The 17,926-nt window shown below is 35.0% G+C and overlaps 1 protein-coding gene across 1 annotated transcript; it reads left to right on the forward strand.

Annotated features, from left to right (window-relative positions):
• The first annotated feature begins 377 nt into the window (after positions 1 to 377).
• Positions 378 to 17,233, forward strand: LOC133320628 (uncharacterized). The gene is made up of 2 exons (XM_061529265.1): positions 378 to 412; positions 12,790 to 17,233. The coding sequence occupies exons 1-2, from the start codon at positions 378 to 380 to the stop codon at positions 17,231 to 17,233; spliced, it is 4,479 nt and encodes a 1,492-aa protein (XP_061385249.1).
• The last annotated feature ends 693 nt before the right edge of the window (positions 17,234 to 17,926 follow it).

Here is a 17,926-nt window from a genome sequence, read left to right on the forward strand (position 1 = left end):
GTAGCCATCGGCGGCGGTGACCTCTCGCGTGCGGCTTTAGTTCAGGCCATGGTGCGGAGCAAGAGGCACTGGGAAGCCGTGTCCTCCTTTTGCGAAGCAATCATGCTAGCTAAGGAGGACGCGGAGCGCATGAGGGAACGATCCTCTTCACGCGCCAGACGCTGCAGGGGACGCTCCAGGCGTTGGGGATCGCGAGATGACCTTCAGCCACCGTAAGCGCGGGTCTGCGGACGGCGAGCAAGGGTAGCTTGTCGCCCGATCAGAACCAGACCTAAGCGTACGGCGCGTAGCGTACCGCGCGCGCCTCAAAGAGACATCTGACCACCACAGATGGGGCCCGAGAGCCGTTGCCAAGCCGGGTTGCGGGTGCAAGCGAAATGATGTACCGCGGCCTGGCTCGGAGCAGGAGAAGGTACGGGGGGGTCTTTAGTCAGTAAGAGTCTGACACTCCCTCTTGCCCCACCCAGGACAAGAGGGGTCATATGATGATTTTCCCCTTTATAAAAAAAAAAAAAAAAAAAAGGTATGCGTGTTCATATTGTTTCATATATTATGTCTATCCAACGACGATCCCTATGTACACTACGGGGTTCTGTAACCTCTCGCACAAATCGGTAGATTTAAAATTCTCTCTTTAGATAAACGAAATGTATGTAATGAAACTAGTATTTTTCGGATAAACTACGCGTGATTTATTTTTGTAAAAAACTACATACTCCCGACGTTTCGGTTACTTTTCAGCAACCGTGATCACGGGCAGACGAGATGTCAGATATGATCACGGTTGCTGATCATGGTTGCTGATCAGGAATTCGTCAAACAACAAAAGTATATAATGAAATGTTTGTCTGGTAAAATTACATACTATTATTATCCAATAGCCAGTTATAATTAATTATTAGATGTCTTTATGGCAAGGAGTATTCTTAAATTTCACCATTATATTCAGGGATATATAACATGATATGCAAAATATAGCATAGTGGAGCCTCGTGATATCCCTTCCTTTAATACAATTTTTTTCCGTAAATCCTTCTCTGTCCAAGGTGCACAGCTTTGGAACTCACTCCCACCTTCTGTTTACAAAGAGAGTCCAAGTGCACCTGTATTTAAACATTAACTTAAGTGACATCTTCTGTCACTTTTACCTTCTGATATGTAATGTTTATTTTTTCATACTATTTGTATATATTTATGTGTATATTTATGTATATATCTACATATGTATGTATAATATCAAAATTTTCTATGATTATATATTTTTTTTGTATGCTTATATATATATATACCTCTATATTTTTTTTTCCTTCACTATTTTTATTGTACCTATGCACACCATGCTTTTTTATGTAGTTTCCTTTATGAAAAGGGTTTCTGGTAGAGGTCTCTTTTAAGAGATAAGTTATCATTTGTGCATCACATTTCTTTCATAATTAATTATGTAACTATTTCTTCTCTTGGTATATAAATATATAAATAAATGAATATTAAATGCTGTGAGTATAATAAATGGGGACACATGAGTGCATCATGCAGTAATAAACGGCCTAAACCTGACATTAATAAAACTAAGCCACGAAACTTGCCTCTGCCTCAATCCTCAAGGACTAATTCGTTTCAATTTAAATCCGTAGCTTGTAACTTCTGTAAGAAAGTCGGTCATAGTGAACCGAACTGTTTTGCTTAAGGACGATCGAACTCGGGTAACGTAAATTTTTGTCGAGAAGTCGTAACTGACATTAATAATCGTGACGTAATAACGGCGGTACTAGGTGGCATCCCGACAGATGTATTAATGGATACCGGTTCATACATCTCGTAATAAGCTCTGATTTAGCTAAGCATTTTTCATGCAAACTACATGCGTGCATTCCACTGTTGCGTGGTTTTTGTGGCGCGGAAATACCAAATAATATAAGTACCGAGTACGTTTTTGAATACTCCGGTAGTTATAGGCACCGATGTATTAAGCAGAGACGGAGTGTCTTACATTCGCATTGCAAATTCACAATTAATCATTCGGTCCATTAAATTACCGAATAATATCATATCCGATTGCACTGGAGATTTGGATCTTCATTCTATTAACACGTCACCGTCATAAAATTAGGTTTTATGTCGGTTGTCATAGTAACCATATTAAATCCACTTATGTTTTATTAAAATAACAACAGATATCACCGATGCGTAAGAGTCTGTCAACGACCAAGACTTTATGATTTTCTAATGTCATGGTTATGGAAAATGTATCTGTGTGCTTCATTAATAATACTATCCGACTATGTGGCTGTGTCAATGACTAAAAACTGTGTGATCATGTGGGTATGTATAATTAGTCATACATTACATACATAATGAGATCTAAGATTTTCGCGAGTTTAATTCATTTAAATGAAACTAGTATTTTTCGGATAAACTTTGATGATTTATTTTTGTAAAAAACTACATACTCCCGACGTTTCGGTTACTTTTCAGCAACCGTGATCACGGGCAGACGAGATGTCAGATGTGATCACGGTTGCTGAAAAGTAACCGAAACGTCGGGAGTATGTAGTTTTTTACAAAAATAAATCACGCGTAGTTTATCCGAAAAATACTAGTCTCATTACATACATTTCGTTTATCTAAAGAGAGAATTTTAAATCTACCAATTTGTGCGAGAGGTTAGAGAACCTCGTAGTGTACATAGGGATCGTCGTTGGATAGACCTAAGATATGATACAATATGAACACGCATACCTAGCCGACATTAATTAAATAGAAATTTTGTACATATTGTTAGAAATAAATAAGGCAGTACTTCCACTTAGATGTCTATTGCTCCACAACTCGTACCAGAAATCCCCCAGTCTAGCACTTACATCCTATTTATAATATTCAAAGGTAACATTTTTAGGTGAGGGTAAGTTACAATATCATACAGAGGGCGCTAGTTTCCCTCATAAGAGTTTCCATAAAATTATAAAACACTGAACATTACGTAAAACATGCAGAAGCTCTCATTATAAATTATAAAACCAATTGTCAAGTATTTGGACATTTAAATTACTGTACAGAATTATTATTAACATTAATTTACACTATTATAACAAATATACAGATGGCGCTAGTTTAACCATCATAAGAGTTTCCAATAAATATTAGAATATAAATATCGTTAAGCTTAGAATCATCAAGAATATCACAATTTAAATTATTTTAAATAATTATAACTAAAAATATATATTGACTTATTGAAGTGGTGATTGGATTTAAAACTATTTTGTTACTATAGATAAAATTCGATATTGTCTGAAAAATGAATTGTAAAATTTACCTGTTTGTACGATAGTGAACCGCCAAGTCGAGCAAAAATAAAAAAGCGGCATGGCCGTATTACACTTTTCTCAAATTATTTCGGAACATTTTCGACCTATAAGTACATTTCGCATTAAACTTGACGCCTATATTTCTGGTAAGCAAGAAAAAAGTAGCTCAAGCATTACAACTAGACAAAGTTCTTAGTTTTGTTAAATTTTTTCATTCACTGACTGACCCATCATCCAAACTGTAAGGCGCTTCTAGTTTATATAGAAGCTTCAAAATTTTGAATACAATTTGTGTTTAGTGAATAACTCAGGGAAAAACTAAACTATTTTGAATTTTCTGTCCACTTTGCCCTCGTTATGAATTTAACTTTGAAGTAAGAATAAATAATAGTGCGATGTCAATATTCGTAATTATCAAAGAGCCAGCTAGCAAGCCAGTCATACCAAACTTACACATACATAAAAGACAACCATCACACAAACAAGTAGACTATATTAAATATAGATAGATAGTTTCACTTCCACCCCCTTGTGAAACATCACCTACGCGGTTGTATGTTCTCCTAGTAGGATGTTATGAGTTGGTGTTATGCAACCAATACAGCTTAGCTAGAGGAATTTTTCCCACATTTCTTCTCATACGTTAAACTGAGTTTATTAAAGTTATCATCATACAGTTAATTACAGTTATAATTAAGTTACACGCAAATTGGAAGCATTGAATAAAATTATTAATAAATCTAGCATTTATTAATAATTTTAATAAAAAAATATATGAAACTTAAAATTATACAAACCAACTAGAGCTTGAGATTAATGGGGAGAAAGATCACCTTAGTGATAATAAATAATAATAGTTAATAGTTTTATAATAATAATTAAAATTTTTATATACCCTGACTTTATAACCTTGTATTACAGATGAACATTAATTGAGGAATCATGTTTTGTATGCAATACTGAACGATGATCGTCCACTGCTCTACGAACTTGAAAATAATACAAATTATTTTATGAATTCAATTCACTTCCATAAAACGAGATTTCAGGAACACGCAAAAGAAACTTATATATGATAGGAACAAAAATATCTTCATAAGAATAACAGGAAAAAATTAATAAATAAATAAGCTCTAATAAATGTAAATTGGGCTATGACACACGAACACAGACAAACAAATAAATATCAATAAATATCAATATATATTGAATATATGAAATATTTAAAACACACGTCTGTCCCAATATGTTCATATAGCATAAATTTCACTCTCAATTCATAGTGATACATCACCTTCATAGATTTATGTTTCCCTGGTAGGATGTTATGAGTTCCGTTGGAGCTACGAGACCAGTACAAAAAATTTAACTTTCGAAGCTGGCATTTCTTTTTCTATAAATGATAATGGCACTTAGTTTCGTCCCTCCACTTCGAATCAATTTTGACTAAAATTAACTGAAAAAAAACATATGTCGGTGTAATTCTTATTATTTGAAAAACTAATAATTGAGGGTAGTTGAAATTATCAGGTGTCAGCCGCATAACCACCTGCGTAGCCACTTGTGTAAGTGTAGTCACAACAATGTTGGTCTACAATCAAGAATAAAGTCATTGATGACGTCAGTTATGCTGGCGTCACACTTTTTAAAAACCACGGCCTGGACCCTACTCCGACATACGTGTATTTGAAAAACATTGATTAATTATAATCTAAATCAATTAATATTATATTAATTAATTAAATATTTTATTATTTATTTTCTGATTAGAAAACATGTATATGAATGATTTCATTTTCATCTCGTCTATCAATTGATCATGGTTGCAAAGGAACCAACCAGAACTTCGAAGATTGGTCACGTTTGTTTCATAGTACGGGAACCATGACTTCATAAGTCTGAAGGAGTAGTACAATATTTTTCAAGATTGCTGTGAAAATTAAAACTTTATTGACCTTACTACAGTTACGTATAAATACATAGTAGGGGCTCACGTTTTTGATAGCGTTGCATACTAGGAGAACAAACTTAAGTATTCTGATTTGTATACAATACTGATACGACTACCCACTGCTCTTAGTTTTCAAGATATGTATGTAAGGCAGACTTTTAAGATTGACAAAATACATTGTTACAAAATGTATGTCTAAGAAAATCTCAGAAGAAAAAAAACTGTTTTTTACATTAGTTTTCAGTAAGCCTGATACAATTGCCCTTTATGCTCTCTGATTTTAGATATCTTAGTTTGATTTAATTTTAAAAACGGGAATTCCTTTCTTCATGATAGCCGACACTAAAATATAGTTTCGCCTTAGTTCGTGCATGCATGTTTGTCACAACGTCTGCACTATTAACCCTTTGAAATGCATATTTGTATGTTTATCCTAGAACCAATTCTCTGGGTTTTCGTAGCATCCCCGTAGCAAATTGTGTAATAGTATTCTGTAGCTTTATGAACATCTGGTACTTCATAATACGCAATAAACGTGACTTGAAACTACGGTTCACAATTTGTTTTTAAATTTTAACTTGTTTTAAAAGGAACGTGCATCATCCAGCAAAAAGTAAATATGGATAAAGAAAGACAGGTGGTTTTATAAAGATAAAAAACCGAATCTTATTTAGGTGTTAAATATTTTCATACTTTATGTATGATTAAAAAAATTACAAATTAACAAATTTATCAACGTCGGACAAGTTTTGAGTTATATTTGGAAAGAGTAGTTTTTAAGCCGTGAATATTAATTGAGTGAAAGAATTTGGATTGAAGACTCGAAATACAATGCAAAATATAAATGATTAAATAGTTGATTTTATTTTGAAATTATTTTATTACAAAATTTTCTGCTACTGACATCATTAGCTTGTTTGAAATGACTTTCAGAAACCAAAAACCAAAAACGCTTTCAAAACCATATCAAAATTTTACTAGATTAAATTATTTGAATTTTTTTTTTTTCTTTACAGCATGGGGCCAATTACTCAATAAAGTAACTATAGAGTCTATACTAGGAAAAGCATTAAGTCGCTCTCGTGGCGTCACGACGCTGTCATGGCAATCTCGAAGCCAATATTCACGTTTAGTTCATAATAAGACGTGTTTATCAGATCCATTTCGGAGATCTACAAAAATTTGCGAATACAACCTATAGCTAGTATTTTGAGACTGTTTAATATTTAGGAATTTAGTACAATATTTAGTATTACAATATATTATAATATTTATATTTAGTATTATAATATTTATTATTATTTATTTATTACATTTATGTGCAATATGAACTAAAACACCTCCAGACATTCTGTGTTAACTGATACCGCGATGTAGAAACGTGACGTGTTTTACGATTACTTTAACAGACTACCTTTAGTAAGGAGCACCATGTAGTTTTATAAAGGTAAAGTACTATGGTATCAATTGATACGAAGACGCTTCGAAATCTAAGAATTCATAAGAATATGTACTCGTACAACTTCAATGTACACTTCATATCATTAAAATTTACACATTGTCAAACTCCTTAAACCGAAATAAAAGAAATAATAGAATATCCTTGTTCTGTTTATGTTCCGATAGTAAATTCAGTGGGAACTCAGAGTCACCAGACAGAATAACTATTGAAACAAGCTTCTTTCTGCTTTAGTTGAAAGTAATCTGTGTATGTATATTTCAAACAATTCACTTTTTCTACGTATAACCCTTTTGATTTATTTTTATTATTTATCATTCATATACATGTTTTGTTATATATAAAAGTATATTTATAGTTTTTAAAATTTTAAAAATATATATTTTTTCTTTGTTTTATTCGTTTCATAAGAAAAAAAAAACTACGAAGAAACAAACTTTATTTCATAAAATGAAGTTCTAGGTATTCATAATCTTAAGGCACAATGCTACGAGAGTGGTACGAGAATACTACGAAAACAAAGAGAACATATATATAAGTATATTCACATATGTATTTTTCCAGTTGTGAAGAAATATAAAATTATGACCACACTGAAACCACCACGCTTGGTACAATTGCCCTTTATGCCATGTGATATCGCTTTTAAGAAGCTTTTCATGCGATTGCTTCAACGTATAAATGAATATAATTTTGTTGAAATAAAACAACCCCTATTCCCGCCACCGATTTCTAATACCACAAGTAATTCGAAACTTATAATAGCTGCAAATTGACAAGACTGCACATCCTTTTAGTTGTCATTTGTTGGATTAAGATCTACTTAGAAAACTTTGTTAAACAATATTATAGTGAAAATAGCCTTAAAATTTTTAAAGAATTATTTAGTAAGTCTTTAAAGATTTAAAACGATCATTTTATTTATAGAAAGGAGCCAATGTGAAGTCTCGTGGTAAACAGAATTTTGGAGTTTGTCATTCGGTCTTATTCACCCTTTTTTTGAGTTAATTATACGGGAATACGGGAATTCCTTTTCTTCATGATACTTGAGACAATTTTTTTTTCGCAAGCCCTCATTTAAATGCAATGCCTGTGAGCAGATGATTTTCAAGGAGATAATACTTTCTCTTTTATTTATTATTTATTTAATATGGAAGTTGAGACGAAATTTGCCTTCTATTATGAAATAATCAAATATTCCACAGTATTATTTTAAAAAAAGTAAGTAGTTTAAATTTATAAAATAAAGTTACTCACAAAATTTCAAAACGGTTTTTTAACGTTTTAAACCAACTCCCCAGTCACCAAATAAAGAAGTAACTAATTATATAAGGTGGCAACCGGAGGTTCCAGGAAAACTACGAAACTTACTTATATGTATATTATAATAAAAATTATATATTAAAACTTATAACCTATACCTAAGACTACATGATTGCCCCGATGTTAGGATAGCAATCCCATTCCATAGCTTGTTTGGTATCAGGAATCTTCTGGTTCACACGGCTTGGTGTTCGTTCCGCGGAGTCAGCGGCGTTACTTGTTATATGATATCTTATCCATACAACGATGTTGCCCCGGCAATGTTCATTTATTTTATAATATGTAGCGCGTACGTAACAAACTTCACGTAGTTTGTTGTGCAAACGAAACAAGCAAGCAAACAAACAAACAAACAAACAAACAAACAAGCCACAGTCAGTCACGTTTATCTCAGCGGATGGGAAACCAGGAAATCATAAGACACGAGTATTTCGTAGCAAAAGCACACTATAGAACTAACTACACAGTTTTATGTTCTCCTGGTAAGATGTTTCGAGTTAGGTAACAGAACGTAACAGTCACGTTGTTCATAACACTGTCAACCAGGAGAACATAAATTGAGAGGCAATGGTTCAGAAAACTTTCTTTGAATTTTTTGTTTCTTTTTCTCGAAAATTTGAATTTTCTTGTTTGAATTTATTTTTTTTACGGAATTACTATGCAATGGAGTATTTATTAAGTTTTATGACAAATACGATGTTAGACTGATACATAGTACAAGTAGAGATAATTGTAAATATTTGTTTTTTTTTTCTTTTAATTATGACCTCAATCTTCTAGCGGCAGATGGAGGCAGACATTCCATAGCAGTGAGAGTCAGCTGATTGTGACTAGCGTATCGCTGTGAATCACTACATTTTAAAAGCAATAGGATGAAAAATCGATAAAGCCAGTCAGCCCAAGCTCACAGAAACATAATAATGACCGACCCACAAACATAAGTTTAATGTGTAATAAATACATATGAATGAAAAGTTTCACTTTTATCTTCCCGTGAAGCATCATCGGCTTGGTTTTATGTTCTCCTGGTAAGATGTTAGTGAGTTAGTTAGTGAGTTGCGGCGGTGTTATGAAATCAATCAATAAATCAAAATCAGCTTTGTGAAGGAGATCCATCGACTTTTCTTTTCTAGATTGATTAATTATTTTTATTGAGAATCATCTCTGCATTAAACAGACAGTTTGAAAATTACATTGAAATTTTTCTGGATTAATTCTTTTTGTAGAAAGTATGGTCCGATTGGTTATTTTTGTATAAAATTCCTTTCTGATCAAGGTTTACAAAATAAAAAAAAATACCTTGAGAATATAAAAAAATGCTCGTCGTGAATCGTCTATGAATGTGAATGCAAGATATTATTAGGTACTCACGTTTATTTTAGTAATAAGGGCACTAGTAAAGTCACTAAAGGAAAAGAGTACTACTACGCTTCAAATATTTTGTAGAGATATTATGTATAATATTAATATATAAGTATATATGTATGTAAATGTGTACGTATTTATAATTTATATTTATAATCAGGCTTTTTTAGACAAAGCTGAAAAAATTCTCTCGGTGCTTTGGAATTCTGAGACTCTGAGATGACTCTAAATTAATTTTAATAATTTATGATCTCTTATCCTTTTTTTCTACAAAACTTGAAATCTTTGCAATGCAATGCAATGCAACACTTAAAATTACCCAAAAAAATTAACAACGGGCAAACATAAGCATGAGATTAAAGCGGAGAAAGATCACCTTGATAGTTTTATATACCCTGACCTTATAACCTTGTATTACAGATGAACATTAATTCAGGAATCATGTTTTGTATGCATACGGAACGACGATACTGACGAACTTGAAATAATGCAAATTATTTTATGAAAGCAAAATTCACTTCCATAATGCAAGATTTCAGGAACACGCAAAAGAAACTTATATATCACAAGAACAAAATTATATTCATAAGAATAACGGGAAAAAAATAATAAATAAATAAGCTCTTATTAATGTAAATTAGGCCATGACACACGAACACACACAAACAAATAAATATCAATATATATTGATATGAAATATTTAAAACACACGTCCGTCCCAATATGTTCATATAGCACAAATTTCACTCTCAATTCATAGTGAAACATCACCTTCATAGATTTATGTTTCCCTGGTACGATGTATGAGTTGCGGTACGAGACCAATAAAAAAAAATTTACTTTCGAAGCGGGCATTTCTTTTTCTATAAATGATAAGGCACTAAGTTCGTACAGCCACTTTCGTCTCTCTACTTCGAAATATACACTTAATCAATTTTGACTAAAATTTACTGAAAAAAAAACATATATAACGGCGTAGTTCTTATTATTCAAAAAACTAATAATTGTGGGTAGTTGAAATAATCAGGTGTTAGCCGCATAACCACCTGCGTAGCCACCTGTGTAAGTGTAGTCACAACAATGTTGGTCTACAATTAAGAATAAAGTCATTGATGACGTCAGTTATGCTGGCGTCACTCTTTTTAAAAACCACGGCCTGGACCGTACTTCGACATATACTCGTATGTATTTTCTGATTAGAAAATATGTATATGATTTCATTTTCATCTCGTCTGTCAATTGATCATGGTTGCTTGCTACAAAGGAATCACCAGAACTTCGAAAATTGGTCACGTTTGTTTCATAGTGCGGGAACCAGGACTTCATAAGTCTGAAGGAGTTGTACAATATGTTTCATGATTGCTGTGAAAAGTAAAACTTTATTGACCTGACTACAGTTACGTATAAATACATAATATGGGACTCACGTTTTTGATAACGTTGCATACTAGGAGAACAGACTTAAGTATTCTGATTTGTATACAATACTGATACGACTACCCACTGCTCTTAGTTTTCAAGATATGTATGTAAGGCAGACTTTTAAGATTGACAAAATATATTGTTACAAAATGTATGTCTAAGAAAATCTCAGAAGAAAAAAAATTGTTTTTTACATTAGTTTTCAGTAAGCCTGATACAATTGCCCTTTATGCTCTCTGATTTTAGATATCTTAGTTTGATTTAATTTTGAAAACGGGAATTCCTTTCTTCATGATAGCCGACACTAAAATATAGTTTCGCCTTAGTTCGTGCATGCATGTTTGTCACAACGTCTGCACTATTAACCCTTTGAAATGCATATTTGTATGTTTATCGTAGAACCAATTCTCTGGGTTTTCGTAGCATCCCCGTAGCAAATTGTGTAATAGTATTCTGTAGCTTTATGAACACCTGGTACTTCATAATCCTACTACTATTATAAAGGCGAAAGTTTGTAAGTATGGATGTATGGATGTTTGTTACTCTTTCACGTAAAAACTACTGAATGGATTTGAATGAAACTTTACCACAATATAGTTTATACATCAGAATAACACATAGGCTACAATTTTTGAGGTTTTTAATGTGAGGTCGTAAAAAAAAACACATTTTTTGCGCTTACATTGCAAACGCTGACTGAATCCTACAAGATAGATCAAAACAATTTACTACAGTATTGTACAATTTAAAAAGGTCTATGTATGGTATATGTTTATCTCTTAGGAATAACCCACAATAACCATTTTTTATCCTTTACTTTGTACGAGAAATAATGGCTTATTTACGAAGCGATTTTAAGCAATACAGTATTAATCCTTATCCAATTAAGTATCTTAAATACATTGTGCATTTAATAAAGATCAATATGGCTTTTTACAGCATGTAAATTAAATAAATATTTTCGAAGATATCACAGATTTAAAATGCAGAGTCATAGCAATTTCGGCGATAAATACCGTTTCGGTGATAAATACCGGCAGCGGCGCCAGGCGAACGGGGCGTGGGGGGAGCGGGGTAGGTGCGGTGGGGAAGAAGTGGCTCATCGCTGAGTGCGCGACCCGAACGCGGGCAGACGCGTGAGGGCAGACGTCGTTGACGGTTGTGTCCGTTTTGCGAATTTTCAAGGCACTAGCGATTTGATAAAAACGTATGGTCGCCTACTTTAAGTAATATAGGCCTAAGGTTAGTTATTGCCAGGTTTCTTTTTGGTTAGGAGTTACACGTACAAAAAGATACTTCATTTTTACGAATTACTTCATTGATGATTCAATTACTATATAGATAGGTTACTTACAGTTAATTATAACAAATTATATAAATAGGTTAATTATATAACGAATTACTTCATTGATAATTCAATTACTATATAGATAGGTTACTTACAGTTAATTATAACAAATTATATAAATAGGTTAATTATATAACGAATTACTTCATTGATAATTCAATTACTATATAGATAGGTTACTTACAGTTAATTATAACAAATTATATAAATAGGTTAATTATATAACGAATTACTTCATTGATAATTCAATTACTATATAGATAGGTTACTTACAGTTAATTATAACAAATTATATAAATAGGTTAATTATATAACGAATTACTTCATTGATAATTCAATTACTATATAGATAGGTTACTTACAGTTAATTATAACAAATTATATAAATAGTTAATTATAACGAATTACTTCATTGATAATTCTTACTATATAGATAGGTTAATTAACGGCACAGATACTGTAAGCGAAACGCGAAGCGAAGCGAGAAGATAGCTTACCACAATGACCAACCAGCAACGACCAGACTAGATAGGGGCTGCAGAGTACATCTAACATCTCAACTGGAGTCAACAGAACGCTGAATATCCGGCATCTAATCGGGCTCTCCGAACAGTACAGATCGACGTCGACAGCATGCTGCATCAGCTCAACGGGCTGCGGAGACACCCGAACAGTCTCAAGCTCGACGTCAACAGAACGCTGAATATCTAGCATCTCAACGGGCTTCTGAGACACCCGAACAGTCTCAAGCTCGGCGTCTTCAGCAAGCGACTTACATAGGGTCCCAAAGAGCTACTGAAACTGTTGAAGCTGCTGAAGCTCGCAGATGCGCTGTTGCTGAAAGGGCACAACAGCGACGATTAATATTTACAAGAAACGCGTGGGGAGTATTTGATAAAGCTGCATTTGAGTACGATGAAACTCTTGATTACGAAAGCCACAAGCTTATAAAAATAGAAGCGATGAATAAGGAATGCAGATTTTGCGGTGCTCTTAAATGGAAAGAGGAAGCTGCAGGCATGTGTTGTTCGGGAGGAAAAGTAGTTCTTCCTTCAATAGACGAGCGTGTTGAACCTCTTAAAGAACTTTTTTCAAATGAAACAGATGAGTCTCGCCGTTTTTTAAAAAACATAAGAAAATACAATACATGCTTCCATATGACATCTTTTGGAGCTGATAACATTGTGTCGATGCCAGGATTTTGCCCGACTTTTACAATCCAAGGGCAAATATACCACACAATTGGCTCTTTGCTTCCTGCTGCTAATACGCAACCAAAATTTTTGCAAGTTTATTTCATGGGTGATGAGGAAGCACAAGTTGATAGGCGTTCTGAGTACGTACCAGGTGTGGAAAGAAACACAGTTCAAAAAATACAAAAAGTTCTACATGATCACAACGTTTTAGTGCATGAATTTAAAATGGCTAAAGATAGAGTGACTAGCGATAATTACAAGGTCGTGATACACCCAGATCGTGTACCACGTGGTGAACACGAAAGACGATTCAATGCCCCGACCACAAACGAAATAGCTGCCGTAGTAGTTAGTACTGAACAAACTGCGTCTCGGGACATTGTTATTCAGGCGCACGATGGCCGGCTTACTAGAGTTCCGGACACTCATAGATTTTATGATGCTCTCGAGTACCCGATAATTTTTTGGAAAGGACAAGAGGGGTACAGTTTTGATATTCCTCAGACAAACCCAGTTACAAAACAGCCTATACCGAACAAAAAAGTGTCGTGCAAAGACTTTTATGCATATCATATGATGGTACGTCGCAACAATTTTAATTTATTGCTTCGATGTAGGCTTCTCTTGCTTCAGTTTTTGGTGGACATGTATGTCAAAGTGGAGAGTGAGCGCTTAAGGTTTATTGCTTTAAACCAAACAAAACTGCGAGCAGAAAACTATATACATTTACAAGACGCGGTCAGGAATGATGCGGATTTAGATCCAAACAATTTGGGTCAATTGGTAATACTCCCATCGTCATTTGTAAATAGCCCGAGATATCTTCATGAGTACACGCAGGATGCGTTCACATACGTGCGTAACTACGGGAGGCCTGATCTGTTTATTACAATGACATGTAATCCCGCTTGGCCAGAAATTACTAAAGAGCTCATTCCAGGTCAAAATGCAACAGACAGACATGACTTAACAGCCAGGTTATTTAAAATAAAAGTACAAAAATTGGTTGCTCTACTTACAAAAGGTAAAATATTTGGAGATATGAAGTGTTTCATGTACTCGATCGAGTGGCAAAAAAGAGGTCTGCCTCACGTGCACTTACTGCTGTGGTTGACGGAAAAATTACGCCCCAACCAAATTGATGAAGTCATAAGTGCGGAGATACCAAATCCAGAAAGTGATCGAAAACTCTACGATACTGTAACCAAAAATATGATTCACGGTCCCTGTGGTGCACTAAATCCGTCATCACCATGCATGAAAGAAGGAAAATGCACCAAAAAGTATCCAAGGGCGCTTTTGAAAGATACTCAAACTAACGACAAAGGCTATCCTTTGTACAGGCGTAGAACACCAGGAGATGGCGGCCGTACGATAACTCTAAAAACCCGAGGTGGAACACAGGAAGTATTGGTTGACAATAGCTGGATTGTCCCATATTCTCCTCTTCTGTCTAAAATTTATAACTGTCACATAAATGTAGAGTTCTGCAATACGGTACAGGCGATAAAATATATTTGTAAATATATAAACAAAGGCAGCGACCAGGCTATTTTTAACATTCGACAGCAAGGGAATGTTAATATTGACCCGAGAGATGAGGTGCAAACGTATCGAGCCGGTAGATATGTTAGTAGTAACGAAGCAGCGTGGCGGATCTTGGGTCTGCCTCTGCATGAAAGACACCCAACAGTCACTCACCTTGCGGTTCATCTGCCTAATGGTCAGCGGATTTACTTCACTGAAAACAATTTTAGAGAGAGAATGGCCGCACCACCTAAGACGACACTAACTGCATTTTTCCTGCTTTGCCAAAATGACGCATTTGCAAAAACATTACTTTATGTTGACGTACCCCGCTACTATACATGGAACGTGTCGTCGAAAGAATGGAAACGTCGTTTACAAGGCACACCTGTCGACGGCTGGCCAGGTGTGAAGGCAGGAGATGCTCTTGGGCGCATTTACACAGTGCATGTTAGTAACTTCGAATGTTACTGTTTGCGAATGCTGCTGAATGTAGTACAGGGCCCCACTAGCTTTTTGGATCTAAAAACAGTTGACGGCCAAGAACTTCAAACTTTTCGACAAGCGTGTGAGAAGTTGGGGTTGTTGGAAGATGACAACCACTGGGATGCCACAATGGAAGAGGCAGTGCTGTGTCGCTCTCCTTCGCAAATAAGAGAACTATTTGCAATATTGATATGCACTTGCGGTTTATCCAATCCTCTTCAACTATGGGATAAGTATAAATCTGCATTATCGGAGGATATCTTGCAAAGATTTGAAAGGATGGATCAAGTCAACAATGATCTATGTTTCAATGAAGCACTGAGACATATAGAGGACAAAATAATAACGATTTCCGGTAAGAAATTGTCTGACTTCGGTATGCCTACACCAGAGCGTCGAGGAGAGTTGTCGACCGATTTGATCAAAGAGCTAAGCTACGATATTGCTTTATTAGACGCTCAGGTCAGCGAAACTGAACCACGCCTGCTACCCGAACAAAAAAACATTTATAACAAAATATTACAACGAGTTGAGCTTGACAAAGGCGGCCTTTTCTTTCTTGACGCCCCGGGCGGTACAGGTAAAACATTTTTGCTTAATTTGCTTCTAGCAAAAATTCGTAAGGACCGTAAAGTTGCATTAGCGGTGGCTTCCTCTGGGATCGCTGCAACATTGCTGAGCGGTGGACGAACGGCACATTCGGTTTTTAAATTACCTCTTAATCTGGCGAGCGAAGAAACCCCAACGTGCAACATCAGTAAGAGCAGTGCCCGTGGCGCCCTCTTGCAACAATGTATGCTGATCGTGTGGGACGAGTGCACTATGTCACACAAACGCGCCATTGAGGCGCTTGATCGCTGTCTACAAGATATTCACAGCAATCGAAAGTTGATGGGTGGTGTGGTAGTGTTATTGGCAGGGGATTTTAGACAGACTTTACCTATTATCGAGAGAGGCACTGCAGCAGATGAAATTAACGCATGTCTAAAAGCCTCATATCTGTGGTCTAAAGTTGAAAAGCTTTATCTTACCACTAACATGCGAGTCCAGTTATTCAGCGATGTCGAATCAGGAGCATATGCTCAAAAACTGCTAGAAATTGGTGAAGGCCACCTAAACACCGACCAAGTAGGTATGGTTCTTTTCACACAGCAATTTTGTCATGCTGTGGAGACAGAAAACGAACTTATTGAACAAGTTTTTCCGAATCTGCAACAAAATATTCTTGACGAAAATTGGTTGTGTGAAAGAACCATATTGGCACCAAAAAATCAGATTGTTGCGAAAATAAATAAAAAAATCTTGGCCGAAATAAACAGCGAAACATCAGTGTATAATTCCATTGACACAGTTATGTCATCCGATGACACTACAAGTTATCCCGTAGAGTTCCTAAACTCTTTAGAGTTGTCCGGGGTGCCATCACACAAGTTGGAATTAAAGGTAGGTGTACCCGTTTTGTTAATGCGTAACCTGGATGCGCCAAGATTATGCAACGGTACTCGGTTGCGAGTTACCGAATTAGGAAGGCATATAGTGAAGGCTACAATTTTAACTGGAGAAGCCAAGGGAGACAATGTTCTTATACCGCGCATCCCAATCATACCCAACAACTTGCCATTCAATTTTAAACGCCTGCAGTTCCCATTAAAAGTCGCATTTTCAATGACGATCAACAAATCGCAGGGTCAAACCTTGAAGGTAGCAGGCCTACATTTGGGCACGCCATGTTTTTCTCACGGTCAGCTCTATGTGGCTTGCTCACGTGTTTCCAAAGCGAAGAATCTGCATGTTTATGCTGAAGGAAAAAGATCGTTAAATGTAGTTTATAGGAGCATACTGCAGTAGCTACCTATAGGCCTATGATTAGGGCTCTGCAGTGCTTAGTTACCGTATTTCTTACTTATTACTAGACTAGACGGGACGAACCTGAAGTCCACGCGAACGAAGTCGCGGGCAAAAGCTAGTACGTATATATTACTCCTTCCTTACTTACTTCCATTGTATTTAACTTTTATTTACTTGTTTGTTTCCTCTTGTTCATTAGGATTTATCAGCACTTTCAAATGCTAATGTCATTAAATTATAGTTTGTTTCTTTAAAACTATTTGTAAGCTATTCAAATTCCTAAAACCTTAAATTAAAAGAAGAAAAATGTTTACCTTTAACACATCATTTTCTTTTATGAAGATTTTCAATATCTTACAATTATAATTCCGTGTAGAAGACTATAAGTTAAATCATTTTTCTTGTTCCGATTATTGAAAGAAAATGTAAAAAAAAAGTTTTTTAAACTTCTTAGGAATACATTTTGTAACTACATATTATGTATACCTTAAAAGCCTCCTTTATTTATATTGAACATTAGCCACAGTGGGCCGTCCTAATAATTAAACCAGAATACTTAAATTTGATCTTCTAGTATGCAACGCTATCAAGAACGTGACTCCCATACTATGATACATTAATCTGTAGTGAGATCAATATACTTTTTTTTTATTTTACATAAAAATCTACTACATGCGTGCATTCCACTGTTGC

This window comes from Danaus plexippus, unplaced genomic scaffold (assembly GCF_018135715.1).
Source record: "Danaus plexippus unplaced genomic scaffold, MEX_DaPlex mxdp_41, whole genome shotgun sequence".
Lineage (NCBI taxonomy): Eukaryota > Metazoa > Arthropoda > Insecta > Lepidoptera > Nymphalidae > Danaus > Danaus plexippus.

Excerpts from the sequence above, each read along its gene's own strand:
- LOC133320628 (XM_061529265.1), top strand. The coding sequence starts at position 378 with ATGATGTACCGCGGCCTGGCTCGGAGCAGGAGAAG. Across the intron at positions 413-12,789 it reads CTGGCTCGGAGCAGGAGAAG|TACAGATCGACGTCGACAGC; the intron begins GTACGGGGGGGT and ends CTCTCCGAACAG.